Raw genomic sequence first — 24,295 nt, 5'->3', positions numbered from 1 at the left:
CACTGGGGTCCAGGGCGCCCTCCTCCTGGAGGAGCGAGCCATTCACTTGTGCTGGCACAAGACAGCTGTGAACCAAGCCAAGCCCTGTCTGCGTCAGCTTTTAAAACCACTGAAATGAGCTCACTTGTCGTGCTGTGGTCCAAATATTTTGGCCATTTAGATGCAACCTTCTGTGCTTGTGAAATTAAGTGCATTATTAATCTTGCCTGGCTCAGTGACAGGGTAGGCAGATCAGATAAATCTCCTTGCGGCACGGAGAGGGAAGAGTGAACACCTTCTTATCGTATACGGAAGACCCTGGGGTTTCTGCAGGCTCTCTGAGGGGAACTGGCCCTTGGGGAGGGCTGACCAGGGCTGAGGAAGGCCTGTGGCCTGTGGCACTTATCAAGAAAGGAGAATGTCCTTGGTGTTTGAACACTGCTTCTTGATGTTACACGAGTGACATGGGGCAATGGACAATTCAGCTGAGGTGGGGGAAGGTGCTGTCCTACTGGAGCTCATACGACCCCAGGGGGTGGGGGTCCAAGACTATATTGGATCATGAAAGCAATACAATTCATTGGGGGAAGATAAGGAAAAGCACAGAGGAGGCTGTGCAAGCCCAGGCTCTCTCTACAGCCTCACTCTCATCAGTGAGTAGGGTGAGGTGCATTTCTTTCCAAACTTTACCGTATGTATTGGGGATTGGGATCCCACTGTCTATGCAGCTAAACTGCCTTTCACTTTCCCTTGCATTGTGGTGTAGCACTTCTAGCACAGGCTCATGTGAGGATACTCAGGGCCCCATGGCTGGCCAGCTCCTCTGCACTGCTGACCACAGGGGCAGTCTACACAGTGCAGCGAATGATAGCCAGCTGTCCCAGGTACTGGCACTCATTCCCAGCTGAGCTGTGAATCTGTGTATGATGGGCAAAGCAGAGTTCATCTCTCTGCTGTTGTCCTTGTGGCTACCTGACAGCTAGGAACCTTCCTAGCCATTCAGCATCTCTGAGTGGTTCCCAGATCTGCTGAGAGGCACTTGGTTCCCTCTTGGCTTTCCAAGGGAAGAACTTCTTAAATGTTGAGACCAGAGGCTGAACAGGCTACGGGAGGCCTTCTAGCATAGCTCAAACCTTAAGGGCTACATCCTTGGATAGATTTGGCTCACATGGATGTGCATTGTCTGGCAGCCATGGTGCCATGAATTTTGGGGCAAGGGTATCATCACTAGAATGATATTGAAGCTTCCAGACACATGATTTATATGTGGCTCAGCCCCCAACAAATTTGTCACAAAACTTCCAGCCCTTGCAGCACAGAGAACTCCCCCCATCCTGATCTCAGGATCCTGCTGCCCCTGCCATGTGTGACCATTTGTTCAGGCTAGGTTCAGAGACATTGCATTGTTTGGTGGAGAGAGCACTGCATGGTCAGTCCTGTCTGAGATGGACACTGATAGCTGAAATTTGACTGGTCAGCAGAGAAGGGTACATGCTCAGATAGGTCTGACCCTGAGCCCCAAAGACCTGAGATCCCAACATCTCTCTACTGTGTCTGGATTTAACATTAATGTGATTAACTTGGTGTGGTGGTTTGAATAAGAATGGCCCCTAGAAGCAAGGCTCATATATTTGAATGCTTAGTCACCAGGGAGTGGCACTATTTGAGAAGGACTAGAAGGTGTGGTCTTGTTGGAAGAAGTGTGTCACTAGAGGTGGGCTCTAAGGTTTTAAAAGCTGATCCCAGACCCAGTTCCCTGGCCCCTCTAGGCATCTCTGTCTGCAGATCAGGATGTAACTCTCAACTACTGCTCCAATGCCATGCATGCCACCATGCTTCTGTCGTGCCTCTGCCATAATGATAATGGACTAACCCTCTGAAACTGCAAGCAATCTCCCAATTAAATGTTTTCTTTGGTCATGATGTCTTTTCACAGCAATAGAAGAATGACTAGGACACTCAGAAAAAATAAAAACCAGAAATCAATAAATAGCATCCATACTGTCTCAAAAGCTAAACATCCCTCCAATAATAACAAAATTCCAAACAACCACCGACAGTGCATAGCCAGGGGAGGAGAGCTGTCTGGGTGCACAGAACTGGCAGAGCTGGGCTCTTTCCCTGCTCTGCTGCTGTGGAAGGGGGATGTAAGCCTTAGCTTCCGTTCCTGAATGCCCATAGCCTTCCACTTGTTAAAGCTATAGGCCAAGAAGCTGGAATGTTAGGATTACTTCTAGATCAAGATTCCTTTGAAATCTGTTACTACAGGGGTACATCAGGTGGTTGAGGCAAGTGCATACTAACCAAGGTCTGGGCTTCCCAATCAGCTTCAAACAGGGTGTGATCCCTCTGCCTGATTCATATCTTCCATACCAAGGACATTCATAGATGGTGTTGGTTGCTGAGCCCCTGAGCAGCCCATAGGCCATTTCCCTTCTGTATCTATCTCTTTGCCTTTTCTGGGCTTCCGTCACCCTGGGGAAGGACTCCAATAGGCTGTGAAGGAAGCAGAGAGCTCCTGCAGCCTAGGGGTGTCCTGCCCAAGGGAAGCTTCAGTTTAGGACAGCAGGAACCTTCAAGTCTGGAGTACATATTGAGAGCAGGGATGTCATGGGAGCCCCACGTAAGTGCTTCAATAGGAGGCTAGGAATAGGGGAAGCAGGTGTCCTAGGAGGCCAGACTCAACCAGGCAGGGTGTAGTGACGGGCCACATATGTAATGTGACATAAGACCAGTGCTACCCCTCAGCTTCTTAGTGATGCTCTGGGCAGTACAGACCTGTCTTGGGGTATTTCCTTGTTTTAGGGAGGCTCTGCGGCCTGGGGCTAAGCTCTCAGGCCTGCTGACTGCAGGCATCTGTCTGGCCTCCTCCGGGTGACCTCATTTCCAGGACAGCCCCTTCTTGTGTCTCAGTTCAGAAGAGGCTCTTTTGGGGGAAGGGGACCCTTATTAGAGAGACAAACAAAGGCCAATTGTCACCATGAGCTGGTAATTCATCAGCTAGGGACTGGGCTCCCCCAGGGATTGTGCCTGTCTTGTCTTCTGGGACTCAAGATGAGGGGCTAGACTAGGGGCCCAGGATGAAGTAGGATGGGGGTAAAGCCACCTTCTCTCAGAGACTGTCTCAGTGGCAGGCCATTGGCTGCTCTCCAAAGCAAACCCCTGAAGTCTTTATGAGTAAATGAACCTTTGTCTCAGAGGGACCTAGATCTTGAGGCTGGGGTTGGGGGATGGGGCACAGCTGTACTGATAGATAAATTGAGGCCCTGGGGTGGAAAGTCTTTTTTTTGGGGGGGGTCCTCAGTGGAGAAGGACTGTGATATAGGGATTGGAAATGCCTCCCTCAGGCCCCTTCAAAACAATGCCCCTGTGTCCCTCCATGAGCTAAGTGCTGGGATATTGTCTGGTGGGGAACATGGATAGCTATGGATTATAAGCCTGCCTACAGTGAGTTTAAAAAGATGGATGTGTGTGTGTGTGTGTGTGTGTGTGTGTGTGTGTATACAGGCATGTGTATATTGGTGAGTGGGTGTGGCCAGCAGATTGTTGTGGGTGTCAAATGGAAGCTGGGCCTTCACGTAAAATGTGGAGGGCCAGTGTAGATGAGGTGTGGGGCAGCCACCCCTCCTCAGCCAGCCTGAGGAGGGTGGCTGTGGGTAGGGCTGGTGTGCAGGAGGAAGATGACTCAGAGAGGGAGGGAGAGGGCAGGCCTCATGAGTTTTGCTAGGAGTCTGGACTTCATCCCCAGGGCAAAGGGAGCTGGAAAGGGGGTTAAAGCAGGGTAAACTGGGTGGGGGTAGAAGTACTGCTTGCTCTGGGCTGGGCAGAGGTTGGCAACAGCCTGACTAGTAGGAGGTAAAGTGTGGGCCGTCAGGGTCTTCATTCCCATTCTGGAGGCCTGCAGTTGGTCCCAGACCTCTAGAGGCTGGATGGTAGCTTCCCTAGGCTGAGCTGCAGCCTGGAGCCTGGCCAGGACTCCTCTCCTGGGCCACGTGAGCCAGCATTGGCTGGATGATGTGTGCAGGGGTGTGTCTTTGCCTCATTTGTTGGTTGGAGGGCTGGGCAGGGAAGAGCAGCATTTTAAGTACAGTTTCTCCTGCTGTAAGCCCTGAGGAAAAGAGCCCGGCAAACTCCAGGGTTACTTTACCCATTCTTCAATGCAAAAATGACGCTTCTTTATGGCGCTATCAATAACCGCTTGCCTCTCCTGCTGCCACAGTGGCCACATACATAATATTTAAACCACATTGGTGGATGACAGAGACAGACGGATATTTTTAATCCCAACAGACTATTACGGTTCATATCATGTCTGTCAAATAAATATTATGAATCATTTCCCGTTATCTTTATGGGGGCAAGTTGGCAACATCAGGGGATTGGGCAGGGAGTCTTTTCTCTGAATATTTATCCAGTTCGTATGTATATGTATGTGAACAGGAAATTTATGGAGCAATTGCTGATAATAAATGCCCCGATAAAACACATTATCTCCTCGCTTGATGGGCTACATGTGGAGAGGGGTGGGGTATAAGAGGCAGGGAGAGAACACTGCCCGCTCTCAGGTGAGGTTGGGATCCTGTGCTAGGCTGGGAGTCTCCCTTGGCATTCCCAGTTCCTGTGATGTGCTCGTAACTACTGTTCATGGTCATCATCTCATTTTTCAGCCAAGAAGTCCTCTGTGAGCCATTGATCATGTCCTCTTATCTTACAGAGGAAGAGAACGAAGTTCACGCAGGGTCTTTGTCTGAGGGCCACAGCAGAGTTGGTGGTTTTGGCCCCTTCCTCCTGGCACCTCCCCCAGCACCCCGTTCTCCAGGTCCATCAACTGTCCTTTCTCTCTGGTCTCCAGTCTTCCCTGCGATCCCCCGCCCTGTCTTTCTGACCCACACCCTGTGAGAAGGCAGGTGCTGTGGCTCACTGGATGGAGGTGTGTGAGACTGGCAGTCTTCTGGGGACTTTTCAGGAAATCTGGTCACTGGCTGGTACCCATGGTGCTGGGTCCACTGTGGGACCCAGAGTCAATCTCTGCTGCACCGGCCTCAATCAGTGTCTCTACCTACGAAATAGGGCTCTCTCATCTACCCCTGTCCCTCTACTTTTCCCCAGCACCCCTAGAACTGCTTAATATGGCAATGGGTTTGGATTCTTTGGAGGCTCCTGAATCTCACAGGTTCTTGCTCAGAGCTGCCCCCTAATCCTGTTCTCTCTCCACAGAGGTCCTGATTGTAAGCTTTGCTTGTCTGTCTCTCCCTGTGCTTTTCTACTGCTGCTGACAGACAGAAGGGTCCCTCTGGGACTGAAGACATTTCCCCCCCAAGGCCCTGATCCAGAGGCACCACTGTCCTCTGTGGCCACCAATCAGGACAGACAGGAGTCCAAGTGGGGCCAAACAGCTTTTGCTCTTACCCTCTGGAAAGACAGGCATGAAGAGGGGGTTGAGCCTGGCCCCTTGTGCTAGTCACAGCTCCATATGGCCTTGCCTCTCTGAGCTTCGCCTAACATCATCCAGCTTGGCTCACAGCCACTCCAAACTGAGCCACTGGGGAGGTGACTAAAGGACTCTGTAGGTCAGGGGTTGGAGTTCGGAAGCGGGTCCAGCAGAATGCTAAGTTCCTAGTCTACTTTGTTGGGGGTTGGGCACCCCAGCCCCCTGCTCTCTACCACTAGTTCAGGATTTGAACTTCCTGATCAAGAATATTCCACTGGCAATGGGATGGGGACAGCCCAGTTCCCTTCGAGTCCCAGAAACTGCTGGGCCCCAGATGTCTGTCTGATGTAGCCTCAGGGTGCCCAACAACCCTGGCCTTTAAAAACTCCATTCACTAGGCAATCTCTAGACTGTTTACCAGGCTGAGCCGGAGCAGTGTAAGAAAAGGGCCAAGGTACCTTAAAAAGCATCCTTCATGGAGTTAAAAAAACAAAACAAAACAAAACCCCAAACAAACAAAACAAAGGGCTCTCAGGTTGTAGGCATAAGCAGAGGGACATTATCACAGAAGCTTTGGGCTGCTGAAGTGCATGGTACAAGGGCCAGGGTAGTTTTTCCCATGGTCAGCGCGGTCCCTGAGGCAGCCACTGTTTCTGGCAGTTTCGTGTGCGTTCACTCCCACCAAAGAGCCCCACGTTGAGGGAAAGGCAGAGCACAGGGGCTGCAGAAAGAACAAGCAGCCTGCTTATGTTTCCATCCCAGAGCTGGAGGGTTTGAGGTAGGGCCTCCCTCCAGTACCTACCTGCCCTTTGTTCTGGGGACCCGTCTGTGTCCCTGTCCTGTATTAGAAAGATCAGGCTCAGAGTTGCTCAGCCTCCAGCTGAGGCTGGATGTGAGACTGGATGGGATTAGTAGGGTATGGACCCCCGGTTCCCCACTGTCCACCCATATCCTGGAGCCATCAGGCTTCTTAGAAGCAGGTACTACCTCTGGAACCTTCCACTGTCTCTGTCCCCAATTAAAGTTCCCACATGGAAACGTGCCTGTTCAGGCCTCTCTGTCTCCCAGCACTCACAGCTTTCCACAGCAAGGGGTAAGGCTGGGGGAGAGCTGGGATGAGTCGGGCTGTCCATCATCAGGTGACTTCAGATCCATTGCCAGCGGTGGGGCTTCTTGCTGAGCTTTCCCACAACTGACCCGAGTGGTGTGGTCTGACGGCCAGCCTGGCTTTTAGCTTCTTCCTACCTCTAGGCCACTGCCATGCCAGCCCTTCCACCTGGGTGTGTCATCCTGACTCAACCGGACAAACATGTCCCTTCTCTATGGCACAGCTCAAGGACCAGCCGTCAGGAAGTCACCAGAGCCCCTGGCTGGCTGGGCCTTGTCCTCCTTTCCCCACTGATGGTGCTTTGGTTCTGGCCTGCACTGCTCTAGCCTGAACTATGGTGTGGCCACTCTTGCCTGTGAGTCTTCCCTATCTTGTGACAAAATAACTGTCACTTGCCAAGCCCTCCTCCCGGCATAATAGTCTATACTGCCTGGTTAGTCATTCCACTGGCCGAGGGTGGGATTGTCTGCACTTTACAGATCAGGGAACTGGGGGCAAGAGGGGAGTAGCTTGGTGAGGCTGAGATAGTGGGAGGCAGAGCTGGGGGCTACCCTTGCCTTTCCTGTCTTGATCACACCTTCCCTGAGAACTCAGAGGCAAGTCTTCAATTTGGACTCTGCTGATGTGTGTTGACGGAATGAATGGTCCACAATATTAGAGACCAGGGACCATTAAAGTGTCTCTATTCCCACCCCCACCCTTCCTCATCCTCTCTGTTCTGAGACTCAGTGTGGGCAGGCTGTCTGCAGCCCATAGACCCAACTGGCCATGGTAGAGGGGCAGTGCTTTATTGCTGCCCACCAAGTGTGGCCCTGGGGTTCTAAGAACAGGTCTCTGGCCTTGCTGGGGAGTTAGCTCTACCTACTCACAGCCTGCCAGAGGATTCTCAAAATGGCCCCATCAAGGAAGGCGTCTGGGGGCCTTCCCCCTGGTCAAGGTGCACCACCAGAAGCACCACAAGTCATGTGCCACACTAAGGGAACCACCCCGATGGGACAGGCCTGGGAAAGGGGCCTGGCTTGTAGCAACAGCCCAAGGCATTTAGTGCTCTTTCTTCTCTCCTGCCCTGTATGGACAGGTTCCCCAGATTCCACAGGAGCACCAGGGATGGCCTTGCTCTGCCACAGGTCTGTGGGCCTTCTGGGATGCTTCGAAGAAGTGTCTTTAGGAGGGTCCCATAACTGTTCCTCTTTACACAGAAGGATAAGTGCAGTTCTGGAGGGTGGCAGTAGTGCACCCAGGCAGGGCTTTCCTTTTTGTCCTGAGGGGTGGTGCTCTCTTTGGGCAGCACTCACTCTGTGCAGCCTGTGGACTTTGGTAAGCCCCTCTGCCAGGGCCTCCACGCTGGATGCTGGTCTGGCAGGCACCAGCTGGGAGTGGAGGGAGGCGGGACTGCCGGTTGCCTGGCTTGGCTCCGGGACACAGTGCGCTTAGGGAGGCTGGCTTGGCTCTGCTCAGGTAGCTCACACCCAAATCCGAATTCCAGCCGCCCAAGACGGCGGGCGGGTTGCGGAGGAGGCCCAGGCTCTCCCTGGGTAGGAGTGCTTCCTTTCGTTTTTAAACAAACAAATCATGAATTTAAAAGTCAGGGCAGAGAGCTGCCCTAGGTATAAAAATAGCCTGGGGCCACTGAGCGACGTCCGAAGTGGACAGCAGCGCCTCTCGAACCTCGCACCTCAGAGGAGGGCGGGGGCCATCGGGGTAACAGGGGTACACGGAACCCTCTCTACTGCCCCCCCTCCACCCCCAACACCCAGTCAGGCGTTTGGTCAGACACCACTGTCCTCTTTGGGCCTCCCGCGTGTAAGTGGGACGGGACTGGGGCGTCCCCTTGCCTAGCTGCTTGCCTCTGGCTCACCACCCCACCCAGGCCTCAGTTTCCCCAAGTGCCCGTCGGGGTGCATGAGGGCCTCGGCTCTCCCATAGGGAGTCCTCCCGGACCAGGGTCCCCAAGCGGCTACGGCCGGCCTCTTTGTGTGTCCGCGCAGACAATGGCCCGGCCGCTGGGCTCTCCTCCCGGCCCGCTCTCCTCCTCCACCACGGGCCGCGGGGATTTTGGGCAGCCAGGGAGGGAAGGCTTCTTCAGCCCGCCGCCCCGCCCTCCTCCCACGCCGCCGCCCCACGGCTCCCGGGAACCCCTGGCAGACGCAAACTTGCAAGTTTGCAGGACGCTCACAACTCGGGGGCCGGGAGGCGAGCGCCGGGAGGCGGCGGTGGTAGTGGCGGCGGCGGCGGCGGCGGGCGGGGCGCGCACCGGCTGCGGGCGGGGCGAGTGGCGGCGGCGGCGCTGCGCCGAGTCCGCGCCCGTCGCGGGCCCCCCGCCGCTCCCCCCGCTGCAGGCCGGGCCGGAGCGGGTCGCGGGCGCGCGGCGGAGGCGCGGGCGGCGGGCGCGCGCGCAAGGCGCGCGCAGGCACAAGTAGTTTACATTGTTGGGCGACTTTTGCAACAACTCGCCGCGCCGCGGCCTCCGCGCGCCGCCGCCGCCGCTGCCGCCGCCGGCTCCCCGCCGCCCGGGCCCGGGCCGGCCGCGCCGGGGGCCGCCGCGCTGCCGCCCCGCTGCTGCGCCGCCGGCCGGGCATGAGTTAGTCGCAGACATGGACACCAAACATTTCCTGCCGCTCGGTGAGTGCCGGCCGCGGCCGCGCGGGCGAGGGAGGGGACCGGGGCCGGCGGGGCGGGGGCGCGTGCGCAGCGCGCGTTGGGGGTCCGGCCCGGCCCGCTGGGCCCCGTGCCGTGCCGGTACCGAGAGTTGGCGCGCCGGGCCTGGGGCAGGCGAGTGGGCACAGGGCAACTTTTCCCGGGCCCGGGCGCGCGGCGGGAGAGGGCGCCGGGCCTCTTGACTTGTCGGGGAGCGGGAGTGGGCGGCGGGGCTGGGGCGAGCGGCAGGTTCGCTCGGGACGTGGAGAGGGTCCCTCATAGTGCACCTAGCGCGTCCGCGGAACCCCGGGGCGCCCAGCCCCAGCTGCCCAGGAACCGGGCCACGCCGGAGGAGCAACTTCTGCGCTCGCTGGAGGGCTCCTGGCCTCCCTGGCACTGGGATGGGGGCGACGCGCTGGGCTTCTGGAGGCCACTGCTCCTCCCGGCTCGTGGGGCTGCTGTTTGGAGCAGGCCGCTTGCCCCTGGGTGTCTTTTTGCCCAGGACGGAGTCGTGAGATCTTGCCGTTCCCCGACAGCAGCCCAAACCTAGGTGGGCATGGTCACCCAGGGGCCTCTGGTCAGGAGCATCAAATCCAGAACTGGGGCCCCACGCTTTGGCACCTCTAGTTGTTCTCCCTGGTATTTAGGGGGAGGACAGCCCATCGGCAGAAGAGTCCGTTTTCTTGTCCTGCTGCCCTCCGGCCGGCAGCTCGCAGCCGCAGACAGCCTGCCAACTCCGGGAGTAGAACCAAGCAGGGTCGGAGCCCCCCACCCATTGCTCTTGCTGGGGTTTTGGGAGCCAGAGGGAAGCAATGTAGAGAGGCTTTATAAATGAGCTCTGGGAAGGATATTAATTTGGTGGTGAGGACGGCAGCTAGGCTGTCAGGCTGGTGAAGAATTTGTGCTGAATGGAAATCAGGACAGCTGATTATGGACGAAGCTCCACGATGATCATTGCCTCTTTGCCTGCTCATCCTCTATGAGGCTTGGGGTGCAGTTTGGCTACCCTGAGGGGTGATCAGAACCCAGTATAGCTTACAGGACTTTTGGTGATTTGGGAGGTGGCACCCCTTGACCCCAGGCTTCTTGAGCTCACAGACAGGTCCGCTGCAGTGACATGGGTAGAGTGTTCTAAGTTTGTTAAAGCCTCAGACTCTCCGGCTTTGTGAATAGTGATGGAGACCATGGCCGGCTCAGCTGAGCTTGAGTGTCTGCCTTCCGGGCTGTAAACTCCTGTCCATGTTGCAGTTGAGAAACTGGCTGGGAGAGGCCGCACTTAAAGACTACAAATGGTGGATTTGGCATTGGAGCCCCCTGCCGAAGTCCACTGACAGGAAAGCTGTGTTACTGTTGCTGTGGGGTCTGATATGGGGTTGATGGGGCTCCAGAGACGCCCAAGCCTTCATGTGCACAGAGCAGGGTTCTTCAGGACAGGAATGCTTTGCTCAGTCTCTAGCCCCTGACGCGGCTAGGGACTGGCAATACCTGGGCTAGGTGTTGGGATGAGAAGCAACACCCCAGGAGAGACAGAGCCCATTCTAGAAGTTGGCACATACAGAACTGGGAATGAGGTTGCAGAGTGGCTACTCCATGAAGAGGAGTTGTGTCTCAGAGCTTCTGTCCCCAACAAGAAGACCCGGAGTCTTGGGTTCACAGAGTGGTGCCTCTGAGGACCAGCTTGTGGCCTCCCAGGCAGGCCATGCCCCAAGGCTGAGTGGTGAGTCCTGGGCTCTGATTACATTTTATTTTTTACTAAGCTTGTGACCAGCTCTGAAGTCCAGTACAGTTGAAGGTCCATTTAAGCGGCTACTTGCCTAAGCCCTTTTGTCAACACAGCCTAATCCCTCCTGGGGGCTGAGTGTCAGAGGATCTGGCTCATCCAGGGTCCCCACTGACTGCTTTGGTCTGACTTGGAGTGGTTAGGAAGGTTTGGCCATCGTTTTCACTGCCCTGCCACTTTTGGGGTCTGGGACTTCCCAGCCTGCACTGTGTGGGGTTTGGAAGTCCAGGTAGCCTCCGAGCCTCTGTCCCTTGAGATCTGTATGGGACAGATCTGAGAAGAAAGGGAGGCTGGGGAATTTGCCCCAGGCAGCCCCTGTTTCCTGGCCTTGCTGCCCAGGGCTGGCCTTCCTCCATGCTGGTCGGGGAGTGGGGTAAGGGCTGGCTTTAGCCTGGATGGTGGGACTGGAAGGCTGAGCCTGCAGAGTCCAAAGGTCCCAAGACTGCACTGACCCTCTCAGCTGTTAGTGGCCCATTTGTTTGTGAGGGTAACAGGTTTCCAGAAGCAGGGCTCTAGGCCTCCAACCACTCTGTTGTGGGGTGCTTGGGGACCTAGTGAACTTGCGGCCTGCTTGAGGGGGCTTTTAGTAACATCAGAGCCCTTGTGACCCAAAATAGAGCACATTCCGGGCGTCCCGAAATAACAGGGTCACATGACTCTCAGGAGGCTGGGCTTGGAGTCCAGCTTGGGCCTGAGGAGGCCCCCAGCAGCCTACTGATTTGGGCATTTGTTTTGGGAAACTCTGGAGGGGATCCTGATGTTGACTGAGGAAGTGTTAGGGTGAGAAAAAGTGACCCCTTGACAGTGGTCTGACTGTGGCGGTGGCCTTGCCTGCCTGTGTTCGTCTTTGGGCTGGCACTGACTATTGTGCCTGGCACAAGCGTTTGTCTCAGATGTGGGCTCAGAGAGCTAGGCCCACAGGACAGACTGAGGGTGGGGAGCTCTCCACACAGCCCCGTCTGCACTGCTCAGAGTCTGTGGGATGTGCGGGGTGTAGACTTGAGTCGGCAGCTGGGTCACATGGGGCAGCTGCTGTGGGCTGCCTCCCAGGTCCAGGTCTGCCAGGCCCCAGGCAGGTCTTCCAGCTGTGTGTGTCCTTCAGGGCAGGGGCTAGGTGCACCTCCTCAGAGAGGACCCTCTGATAGCTATGCTAGTGTCCTGTCCCATCCATGCCATGACTGTTCTGGACCCCTGCCCCACCCTCATGCCTTCTTTTAGGAAAGGAGGAGGTCCAGAGGGGTTGTCACTCTGTGGTCATTGTAGGGGTGCTTAGGCCTGTGTCCCTTCACCCAAGGGCTAGCCATGCATACCCAAAGGGGTTCTGGTATCCACATGTGTGGACAGAACCAAGCTGCATAGAATGTGGTATGTTAGAGTCTTGGGCCCACCAGTCAGTGAGGTTGCCTGGGGCGTTCTATCTTTAGTGGTATGGGGTCTCACTATGTTGGAGCATGTTAGGGCCAGGGTCTTTGTGGTGAGTGAGGCCTGGCTCTGCAGAGAATTGGGCTGGTGGACCTGGCTCAGCTGTCTCAAGACGTAGGCCTCGTAGATGGCCTAGGGCCAGGACAAGCCAAGACCTGCCTTCCTTCTGTGCTCCTTACGCCTAAAGCTTATGGGTCAGGCAGGCCTGGAGGTATCAAATTGGCTGGTGAGTTTTCATGGGAACTGGCCATCAGCTGGGCCAGAGAGGAGGGCAGGAGTCCTGGCTCTTGAGTGTAGGTGTCTGGATTGTGAGCTGGGAGTGTGTCTGTCAGGGAGATCACCTTCCAAACCTTTGTCCCAGTGTTATTTTTAACAAAATTTTAAAATTACATTTATTTACGTGTGTGTGTGTGTGTGTGTGTGTGTGTGTGTGTGTGTACTTGCAGGCACACACGCACAGCATTTGTATGGAGGTCAGAGGATAGTTTTTGGGAGCTGCTTCTTTCCTTTTACCACCATGTAGGTCTTAGGGATCGAACTCAGTCCTTGGTAAGCAAGTACCTTATCCACTAAGTCACCTCATCAGTCCCCAGTGCTTTTAAAATAGGCTGGTTTCAGTGCTGGGGAAGGGTTGGAGGAGATGGACTGTCCACCTGCCCATGGGCCTGTAGCATGTCCTTGCTATAAGGTATACTTGTTCCTTCCCTGTCCCTCCTCCTTTCCATTCAGACTCTCTTCCATGGCCATGCCCTCCCTCACAGCCACAGAGGGCCCTGAAGGACAGACGCATCCGTACAATTGATACCAGCCACCTGCATCTGTAAAATGGACACATTCTTTGTTTTTCAAGACTGTTGAGCATGTAGCCCGTTTTGTGTCCTAGGCTGGTTGGGAGTTCACAGAGCTTTTTTGTGGGGTGTATCTCTTTCTTTCCCAAGGTGAGACCTGTATTGAGGTCCTCTCTGGGCCTCTGCCTTGATCAGGATAGGGCCAGGTCACCAGTGTTGAGCCCAAACCATCCTGAGACTCCCCTGTGCTGTGGGGTATGGGAGCAGAGGTGAAAAGTTGGCAGCCCCTTGGCTGGGTGTCCTCTGCCTAGGTTTCCATTCTCTTGCTAGGCTCCCTGGACAGACCCCAGCTGCTGCATGACTCTCCCTGAGGCTCAGCGAGTCTACTGGAGCGAAGAACTGAGCGTGAGCACACCCACCCGAGTCTGGTGCGCGAGATGTTCTGAGCAGTCGTGCCCCAGCGCCTCACAGACAGGGAAATTGCACCCTAGAGTTACAAAGCAATTGTCTAGCTCAGCAGCTGAATGAGCGTGAAACGGAGCAGAAAGCAGCTAAATAAAATTGGCCCGGGACATGTGGGGAGCGGCCTGGGTGTGCACAGACACATACACACCCCCTCACACTTACCTGGTGCTGCCTTCCACCCCCCTCCCTCCAAGAGGCAGCAAGCCAGTGCGGCAGGCCTCCTAGGGCCTCCCAAACTTCCCATGGATCTGGAGACCCCTGGCTGCTTCCTCACAGCCCCTGTACTTTTAAATCTCTCCCGTCCTCTTCAGGACCTGCCCACCTGGAGAAGGTGCTGATAGGTATCCACTGGGTGCCTGCTGTGTACTGGTCCTTAATTCAGACTTTGTGGGTGGATCAGGGGCAACCTCACCTAGTGATGGGGAGCTCCAGGTCTGTTTGCCTTGGTACTGTAGCGTCTTGTCTCTGTGAGGTTCTCGGCTCTGCAGATTGATTTCCCAGACAGGCCCAGCCCTGATCTTCAGCTGGGCCAAAACTTGTTCTTAAACTCATTCAGGTCCTGTTCTTTCAGCATCTCAAGAAACTGCCTGCAAGAGTGGGGTCCATGCCCAGTCTGGTTCCCCAGGAGCCCAGCTCCTGTCTCTGCTTCCACCCCGACGCTGAGGAGCTGTTTTGCCATTTGACTGAGATCTCAGGTCTGAGGTCTTACTGTGATGGTTCTGGGACCTTGAGCCTTGGGAGTCTTGCCCTCCTTCCTCAAGACCCATTGGAGAGTGGAGACTCCTTGATTGCCACTCTGAGAGCATCTAGAAGTTATCAGGCTCCACTGGGCAACTGAAGGTTGTGGGTAGGAGGCAGCAAGAAAGAGGTACCTTGTGAAGACCCAGTGGCTTGGCTACTCAGCCTCACCTTACCGGGGCCAAATTGTCTGCCAGCAGGATCCATAGGGGCCTGTGGCAGGGGACCAGAGGAGGGCAGCTCCACTGTGTCCTCACGGCAGGGCAAGGACCCTGTCTAGAACACACACACACACACACACACACACACACACACACGAATGCACATGTGTATGCATTCCTAAGGAGGCCTCAGGCCTGCTGGTGGCCTCTGTCCCCATGTAAGTAGGGGACAGCCTCCTTGTCCTTCAGCCCGTGGAGAGGATGGCAGAGATGGGGTGCATGACAAGAACAACCAGGCCAAAGGCCCAAAGGCAGGTCTAGACGCGAGAGTCCTGGCGAGAGGTGGTGCTGTGTGAGGTTGGGCTGGAGCCAGCTCAGGCCGCCTGCTTGTGCAGCAGTGGGTTGGAGGTGGTGGGCTGGTTCTAAGGTGAGGCTAAGTATCTCCTCTCTGGCTATGGAGCCCTTGACTCTGCCCCTCCTCACAGTGTCTTGGCTGGGGAGGGGGCTCCCAGGAACTTCCTGGAGGCTTAGGCTGGCCCCTGGCCTGGCCTGTGCGGTCTTCACCTTTCCTGGCCAGTGGCCCTGCTTATGATGACTGAGGAGAGGACCCATTCTTGCCCATTCCTTGTAGTTTACCCACTTCCTGCATTTATGCCTTTGGCCTGTTCTTGGGGAAGCCCCTTAACCCATTAACCAATATATCCCAAGGCCTGGGGCTTGTGATGTCAGGGAGTGCCTTCAGGGTCTCCCAGAAAGGTGAGTGAACAGTATGATGGTCATAAATTTATGCCTTGGCCTGGGAGGACAGGCAGGCCTGGTGTACTGGTTGATGCTAGCTAGGGACCAGGTTGGCCTTGGGCAAGACTGCTCTGTGGGATCAGAGTAGGGACCCTGAGGGCCATGGTGAAGAAAAGGCTTCAGGGTCTGACACTGGGACACCGGGGTCTCTCTGGGGGAGATCCAGGTGTGCCTACTCTTCCTTGCCCAAGTTCAAGTCTGCCCTTCATAATGACCGGCCATGTTCCAGAGACAAGTTCTGTCAGCTGGGCTAGAGACTCGGGGGAGCTAAAGGCCCAATGTCTGTCTTCTGTGGAGACCAGAGCCTGCCCTAGCCTCCTTGCATCTCTGCTGGCCCATTGGCCAAACCCAAGTCTCTCCAGACAGCATCCTGGAGCTGGTGCTGATGTCTGTCAATGGAGGCTATAGCATCCTGAGCAGGAAGGGAGGGGAGTAGGCTAGGCTGGGTCTAGGCTAGGCTCTGTGTGTGTGTGTGTGTGTGTGTGTGTGTGTAAATCCTGCAGTGCCCGTGGATAAGCCCTGCGGAGTTCAAAGCCACTGGGTGTGCGCGGGCTGTAATGAGGTTACTGATTCAACTGGCTTCCTGGTGCTGCGGCCCAGAGCGCAGGGAGGCTGGGAAGCCCTGTGAGGGATCTAAGTATCCCATAATTGACCAATTTAGCTTAAGTGTCCGTGCTGGCCCCGGGCAGAGGTCAGGCGGTGACAGTCCAGGTGGCTGGAGTAGCTGCTTGCAGGCTCAGGAGGTGCTTCATTTGTCCAGGATCTCTGAAGTGGAGCCCTAGGTGGCTGACCTGGGCTTCAGGAGCTTGGTGGCCTCCCCTCCTCATTGTCTACAGGCTCGCTGGCTTTCCACATGGCTACCCTCTGTGTTTTTGCCTTGGACCATGCAAAGGGTGGTGCTAGGCTTCCTGGGTTTCAGATTTGACTTCAGACTAGTTGCTTCTCTGCCTGCTGTCATTCTGCTTCCCTGAGAGGGGGGTGGGGGGTGCTATGGGATGGGATTCCAGGTCTGGCTGGTAGAGTGCATGCTTAGCCGGAGTGACTCCTGAGTGACCAGCTTTGATCCTGTGTCTCGTTCTGACACTTCCTGAGGGTAGGGCCAAGCGTGTATTGCCCAACTTGGGCTGATGGAATTGGCCTCTGGCTTTGCTGGGGTTGGAAGATGCCCAGTGCTCTAGAAAGGGCTGGCAGGCCCATGTAACCTCATTCTTTGGAAAGCCAAGGGCCTGATGTTTAGATGCTTTACTGGACAGGTGCTCCCCAGACTGCACTGGGCACCATGCAGCATGTGTCAGCAACAGTATAAGCTATTCCATCAGCTCAGTGCCCCATGGGTAGGCCATGAGGGGAGACAAAGAGGTGGGGCTTTGCACTGGAGGTGTCCCTGCAGGGACCCTGGTAGAGTGTCCTTCCTTCAGACTCCTGATGTCTGCTGCAAGCCCCTTGTCATCTAGCAGAATGGGCTTTTAGATATGTTGCAACTGCTGCTAGTTTTTTGTTTTTGGGGGGTGGTGGTGGTGGTCCTCCTGAGTGTCTGATTCTGCCCTGCCCAGGTTCTCTCTCTCCAGCTGTTTCTGTGTTCCTAAGCAGCTCTTTTTCTCCTCTGGGCCTTGGCCTCCCTAGGGCCCCTGACAGCTGGAGGCCTCTGCCTTTCCCTTCCAGCATCTTGGCTTTGCTATTCTGGGTTGGTGGCCATTCAGTCATGTGGCACATCTGGGGACTAGGTCCTCAGGAATGACTATGTTCCCTTCCCTAGCTTAGGGAATCAGATTGGGGTGTCCCTGGGACCCAGGAAGCCATGGGCTCTTAGCCAGCCATTGGTGGTGGAATTGGACATGGCTCTGGATTTCAACTAGGAGTATTAGAGAAGACACTTTGAGGGTAAGGAACATGCATTGTAGATATTGTTGTGGTGGTTCTTCTTCTTCTTCTTCTTCTTCTTCTTCTTCTTCTTCTTCTTCTTCTTCTTCTTCTTCTTCTTCTTCTTCTTCTTGTCTTTTGCCGCCTTTTCTCCCCCCCCCCCCCCAGACAGGGTTTCTCTGTGTAGCTTTGCGCCTGTCCTGGAATTCACTTGGTAGCCCAGGCTGGCCTCAAACTCACAGAGATCCGCCTGCCTCTGCCTCTGCCTCTCCAGTGCTGGGATTGAAGACGTGCGCCGCCACCACCCGGCTTGATATCGTGGTTCTTAAGAAAGATGGGGAAGGGCAGGGGCATGGGCCCTACAGATGAGTGGGTCAGCCCCTCCTTGCCAGCCACCGCTGATAAGTTTAAGGTGCCTTGGAAATCGAGGGTGCTTCATGGAAGCGTGACAGTTAGGCTTTGAATCATAATTGCAAGTTTGCTAGATAGACTGTGGAATTAAAGCAGGCCTTCTCCAGAGAGCCATGGCCCCAGCCGAGGCTCTAGGGATGGGATGCCCAGGTGGTTATGAGCATAGATCTTCCCCTGAAGGATTTCGAAAGGATCCAGCTGCCTAACCAGGCTTCTCTGGCCTATCTCTTGGTAGCTGGGTCACAGGTGTATGCTGTGGGAACCATGAGAGAGTGAGAGAGAGAGAGAGAGAGAGAGAGAGAGAGAGAGAGAGAGAGAGAGAGAGAATGTGTCTCATGTGGGAATAATTAACTCTGTGTGGGGTTGAGGCTGAGCCCAGGCCTGGTGGGGATGTGATGGCCATAGAGTCCCTCTTAGCTGCTTCCCGATGACCCAGTGTTCAGTCTCTCCTCTGGTTCTCAAGACTTCCTGGGTGTGGAATATGACTCTGCTGGCCCACTGTAGGTCATTGCCCACTGGAGGATGCTAGCTTTAGGGTTGGTGGCCCTCTTCAGGCCCATCCTGGATGGAACAATAGGGGTTCCCCTCACACCCAGTTACTCTTCACATTTCCGGTCCATCCCCATTCGTGTTCCCAGGGGGCATTTTGGTGTCATCTGCCCTGGAGACTACAAGAAGTACTGGCCCTGACCCTCTTTGCTGGCTAGAGGACAGTTCTGATTGGGACCAGAGTCCAGGGGAGGTGGCAGGGCCACTCCCACTCACCCTGCTCTGGACTTTCTGCCTAGGATCAAGGTTGAGGAGGGTTGGGGAGGTGGGAACCTTAGTCATTGGATGCCAGGGCCAAGAGGGGCAGAGCTCCCTTCTCTCTTGGACTCCTTGATCATGATGACAGGGCACCTGCCACCACTTGGTTTTGGGACCCTGGGGACCTGGCCTAGAAAGGCTGGGTGATGTGGTCTCCGGGCCCTGCAGCTTCTTGGGGACTGCTATTCCTCACTCTCTTCCTTAGTTGGTTTCCTTGGGGGTAAGCAGGAAGGATAGACACCCAGCTTCTGTGGAAGTAGGAAGTAAATGCTTATGCTGCCCTTCAGGATTCTTGGCAGTTTATGGCAGAATTGGGCTCAGCCTTTTCCCCCAGGGCCCAGTACCTGAGTCTTTTTGCATAGGCTGGCTCTGCATGCCCTGTCCTTCAGGGCAGGTGGCTCCTGAGCTGTTTGCTGCAGAATCTCCAGTGCTGTGTCACAAACACTGCAGGGTGTTTATGGAATGAGTTAATGCCCTCTGCAGAGCCCCTACCCCAGAATTAGCATGGTGTCTTCCCTGGCAGAAATCCGGGGCAGATTTCTTTGATGTTGCCATTCCTGAGTCTGACAGCAGTGTGCTTTGCCCTGTTGTGATCGGCTTTAAGACTTCTGGGTGTCCCTTGGCTGTGGCCTCCAGCAGTTATGTTCCTGACCACAGCACGAGTGGGTGCAGTTTCAGAACTTCAACCCAAAGAGAAGTTAGATGGGCTGCCTTCTTGTAGCTCAGCCTGCTGAGTGCCAATCTTGCAAGGGACTAGGGAGCTAAGGCAGGGCCATGAGTACCTAGCCCACAGAGGATCTCCCTGGGGTGCACAGGCAAGAACTCCTCCCTCTAGCTGCCAGGCTGTGGGGAGACACGAAGGTGCAGGCACATGGCATCCTGGGAAAGTCTGGGATTTCAGCAGGATATAGATGCAGAGTGGGAGATCATGTGCTCAGGAGGAGCTTTGGAGAGGCTAGGGACAAGCTGTGTGGTCACAGACCTGTGTAGGGGCGTTGGCTGGGGAGAGCATGTGGTCAAGTCTAAGTGAGTGAGGGCAGAAGGCCAGAGATAGGTCAGAGGTCACTGGGGTCTGAATGCTCGGCATCTCTTGAGCCTGTGGAGATGATATGTGGTGAAGGCTCTGCTCCAATACAAGGGGCAGCTGTCAAGGCGGGTAGTAGTAGAAGGCGGGTGGTTACTAGGCAAGAAGTAGGGAGGCCAGGGAAGGACTGAAAAGGGATGAGGATGCTGCTATGAGCCAGATTTTGGATGGACTCTATCCCATCTGCATCCTAGACTTCCGGGTGTCATGGACTCTGTCTTGATGGCTCTGTATAGCTCAAGGCAGTGCTTGGACCAAGGCTAAGTCACCTCTAGCAAGATGGTCCCAACTCTGGCATGAGTAAGAGGGGAGGTGGTCCCGGCTTTGTCTTGGGGTGATGATGGGTGCCTAGACCCCTGTGGCTCTGGCTACTTCATGCACGCAGCACTACCTGTGGTGTTTGGACTGCTGGAGAAGTTTGACTGGATGAGGCTTGCACATGATGATATGGCCTACAGAAGCTTTGTGACTCAGGATGTCCTTTTTAACTCCATGTTCTTCTTGCCCTTGATGGCTCAGGTGAGGAGGACTGGCCTGCTCCATGCCTCATGAGTCTCCATGAGGCCAGTCTGGTCTGGGAGGCAGGGCTGTGGGCATTGGCAGCTTCCCTGGCTGGCCTGGCCAGTGTTATCCGCAAGGCCTCTCTGGGAAGATGTTTGAGGGACAGCTATATCCAGGCAGCTGACCTGGTTGGCTCATTCTGGCTCCCCATGACTGATGTGTTGTGGTTTATAAGGGAGAATTTTGTAGTGTTTCAGGACCTTCTTGTGTCAGACATAATCTCTGTCCACCTGGCTGCAGGACATGAAGACCACTTCCGGCTCATGGGTCAGACTCCAGCTCAGCCGACACCTTTGGTTTCTCTGACCCAGGCTGAAACCTTCCAAGTCATAGGGTCATGGGACAGGTCACTGTGCCACCCTTGGATAACCCACTGGTGGGTGGTGTGTACCCGTTGGGCATCTGGCTCTTGAAGCTGTGGCTGGCCAGCTGGTATTGGCATGCTGATGTCACGGTCTCCCTGCCTGCAGTGGCTTGGGAACTTATCTACTTGTGGATAGTTATTGTGTCTGCTGTGCCAGGTGGCTGGACACACAGTCACTCATGGGGCAGAGGAGAGAATGGCTGCTGGGCCCACATGGTCCTGGACATGCCTGATAAGCTGTGACATCATTATCAGAGGGAGCTGTGTAGTCCTTACCTTTGGCCATGATTTCAGCCTTGCCTGGCGGAGACCCCGGGAGACAACGCACCTGCCGGGACTTGTGGGTGAAGTGGTGTGGGAGCTGGTCTTTGGGGGACCTTCTCCCCTCCCAGGGCTCAGGTTCCACCAGGACTCTTGAAATGGCCTCTCTCCGCGAGACCCCTCTGCCCCTCCTGGCTGCCGGCCTGCTGGCCACCCCCTCTCTCCCTCAGGTTTCCCTGGCTGCCTTCCTGAGAACAACACCGTGATTGTCATCACCATTGCGGTCTGCCTCCTGCTGCGGCCTCCTCACTTGGTGTGGGAACCTGGGGACTGAGAGACCTAAGTTGTTGGCCAGTGGGCATCGAGCAGGGCTGGCAGTAAGCACATGGGGCTGGCCCTTGATACCTGGGGGACTGGAGGGCTGAAGGCCCTTTTGTCCTCAGGTTCCCACTTGTCTCAGTTGTGGGGATGTGCCTAGCCAGCCTCCTGGCCAGCTTGTAGGGTCTACAGCCTGCAGCCCACTTGGCAGAAAGCTTGGACCTGCTTGGATCTAGGCCACGCTGGCCACCTCAGCTTTTCCCCTGGGCTCGTAGAGTCCAGACCACTGTGAGCACAGGCGCTCCTGCTTCTTTGTGTGACTGGGTGCTGGCAAAGTGTGAGCGAGGAAGTCTTCATGTATGGGCCTGTGTAGGTGGATGGATTTGTGCTGTTGTGTGCATCCAAGTCCTGGTCTAAAGATCATATGTGCACCATGTCTGCGTGTGTGTGAGGTGCTTCATGTCATCCACATATGAGTGTGTATGGCCATGTGTTCATGTGTAGGTTCTGTGTATTAACTACATTGAGTGTATATGGCTACGCATGTGTGTCTGTGTGTGCGTTTGTGTCTATTAATGGAGTTCTGTATATCATCCATATGTGAGTATGCATGATGTATCTATATGTGAAGTTCCATCTTTTAGCCACATATGAGTGTGCATGGCTATGTATGTGTGTCTGTATGTACACTTGTGTTCACATATGAGGTTCTGTGTATTATACACGTGTAAGTGTGCATAGCCATGTGTGTGTATGTCTGCATATGTGTGTCCATGCATGAGGTTCTAGGTATTACCCACATGTAAGTGTGCATGGCTGTGTGTGAGCTTGTATCTTTGTGCACTCTGTGTCCGTGCATGAAGTTCTGTGTACTATCTACCTGTGAATGTGCATGGCATATGTGCATGTGTCTGTACATGAGCTTGTGTGTTATCCACCTGTGAGTATGCATACTCATTCATCTGGGACATTCTGTGTATTGTCCATGTGAGGAGTGTGCATGGCTGTATGTAAGCTTGTGTCTGTGTGCATACCTGTGTTATACATAAGGTTTGGTCTGTTGGTCATGTGTGAGCCTGCACGGCTGTGTGTGTGTGTCTGTGCACACTTGTGTCCATGTATGAAGTTCATGTATTGCCTGTATATGTGGCCCTATATGAGCGTGTCTATGTACATTCCCACATTCATGTGTGAGATTCTGCGTAGTGCCCACATGTGAGTGTGCATGACCATGCGTGAGTGTATATGTGTAACTGTGTTCATGCATGAGGTTCATGCATTGTCCATGTGTATATCTGCACACCTGTGTCCATGCATGGGGACCTGTCATGTTTTATATTCCACTGTCCCCAGGCCCAGACCACAACAGATATCACTAGTCATCCATAGTACCTAAACTTCCTTTCTGAGGCACCCTAGGCGCTTCCTACCAGCCTGTAAGTATTGACCCAGGAGGTGCCTGGTGCTGTTGGGGAGAGGGCAGTGTGCCAGCTAAGGTCCAGTGACTGTCTCTGCTTTCTAGCTTTGTCTCCAAGGGAGGTCTATGCCCCAGGGGACGTAGTTAGTAGGGCCTAAAGCCAGGGCCAGTTGTGCACACTTTAGTGTAAAGGAGCCTGGCGGGAATGCTGGCAAGGCTCAGCAGGGAAGGGTAGGAAGGAAGGCTTCCTCTCATTGTGTGGTGAGGAAATCAGGTCTGAGAGCTGCAGGCAGGCTGTGCGGGTGGGGGAGCCAAGGGCTAGGCGGCCTGTGGAGGGCTGCTGTCTGGTGCCTCGCTTTCAGATGTCCACTTTAGGCAAAATGGGAACATTTGCAGATGGGGAGCAGAGTAGGGCTGACTTGGAGTATAGCTCCTGCCATAGTGGGTTCCAGCAGGGTGGGGTACAGTGTGGTGTATCTTCTCCCTTCCCATACCTGAAGCCAGAGGGAGATACAGAGAAGTCATGCAGCTGGTTAGCTGCTGAGCTAGAATTTGAATCCAGGATCTCAGGACTCCCCTTTTCAACACTTCCTGCTGGGTCTCAGGCGCCTGGTTAGCCTGGTGTCAGCAGGGGTGGGAACGCCTTGCATCTGGGAGGCACTGGAGCCAGCCTGCCTGCTAGCCAAGGAGATACTCTGTTTCCTTCACAAACAACTGGGGCCCGTCAGAGCAATTTTATTTTTATTTCCTATTTTTACTTCCTCGTGGGCTCTTTTCAGCAACTCTGGGTTAGATGGGCCCCACCCTCCAGTCTCCACCCGGCTTCCTGGCCCGAGCCTCAAACTCTGGACAGGAGCTCACATGCATGTCTGTGCAGCCTGGGAACAGCACCCCCTGCTTCTGGCTCATCCACACCTGGTGCTGGGGTGTGTGTGACCCCTTCCCTTCTCATAATCTGGGAGCAGCCCTGGGCAGTGGGTGGTGGCAGGTGTATGCCTTAATGTCTGACTCAGTTTCCCTGCTCACCTCTTTGGCTCTTGCTAGAGGTGTATGCTCTTGGCAGGGTGGGGCATGGACTTTGGGTGCAAATATATTGGCAGTGTGCCCTGCTGAGACCCGGCTGAGCAGGGTGTAGTGAGGGCGGTATCGAGCTGCGCTGTGGCTTGTGTGGATTTTGTTTCCCTGGCCCTGGCCCAGCCCACAGTGTGTAGTCTGTGTTAGGGGTCTGCAGAGTTCCTCCTTGGGTGGGGGTTCTCACCTGTTGGCTGTCATTTCAGCAGAGCCAGGACTTATATTGGTGACTGGTGGACATGGGATCCTGAACTTAGCTCAGGCTAGGGACAGCCAGGCTACCGTGACCCCCAGGCCTGGGCAGGGCTATGTTTTCATGGGTGCCTGGGTTCCCTGAGTTCCCTCGGTGTCAGCCTGCTAAGCCTTCCCACCTCTTGAGAGTTCTGGGAGAGAGTCGCCCCACTCACTGGAGGACTAGGCTCAGAGAGGTGTCACCGAGTCCTGTAGCTGCTTAGCTCATGGCCAGGGTGGTGGCCTCCGCAGAAAGGTGGCTGGAGTTGACTATCTCTGTGCACTAGGCCACCCCGCAGGTTTGGGAGACTTGGCTGGTAGGAACAGGACTCCTCTAGCTTCTCTCCTAGTCCTCTTGCCCCAACTGACTTGCTGCTGCCTCAGGTAGTTAGAGTAGCTTCTCTTTAGGGGGAGATATGGCTGTGGTGGTGCTCCCAGGACCTGCGTGTGTGGGTGCTGGGGTTTTCAGGTAATCCTTTGATTAGAGACCAGGAAACAGAACCTCACAGTGTGTGTGCGTGCGTGTGTGTGTGTGTGTGTGTGTGTGTGTGTGTGTGTGTGTGTGGTGTGTGTGTGTGTGTGTGTGTGTGTGTGCGCGCGTGC

General features: G+C 55.1%; 1 protein-coding gene across 2 annotated transcripts in view; it reads left to right on the top strand.

Annotated features, from left to right (window-relative positions):
• The window catches only part of Rxra (retinoid X receptor alpha), a 188,166-nt gene that overhangs the window by 90,206 nt on the left and 73,665 nt on the right, over positions 1-24,295 (top strand). The window contains exon 1 of one of the 2 annotated variants that reach the window (XM_036184802.1): positions 9,043-9,140. The exons of the other annotated variant lie outside the window; for it this stretch is intronic. Within the exon in view, the coding sequence (XP_036040695.1) occupies positions 9,113-9,140 (28 nt within the window). The 5' untranslated portion in view covers positions 9,043-9,112. Of the gene's footprint in view, positions 1-9,042; positions 9,141-24,295 lie in introns of those variants that run through there. 2 annotated transcript variants of the gene reach the window in all.

Source organism: Onychomys torridus, chromosome 4, assembly GCF_903995425.1.
Source record: "Onychomys torridus chromosome 4, mOncTor1.1, whole genome shotgun sequence".
NCBI lineage: Eukaryota > Metazoa > Chordata > Mammalia > Rodentia > Cricetidae > Onychomys > Onychomys torridus.
Note: the sequence above shows the minus strand (reverse complement) of the source record. Positions and strands in the feature narration are given on the sequence as shown.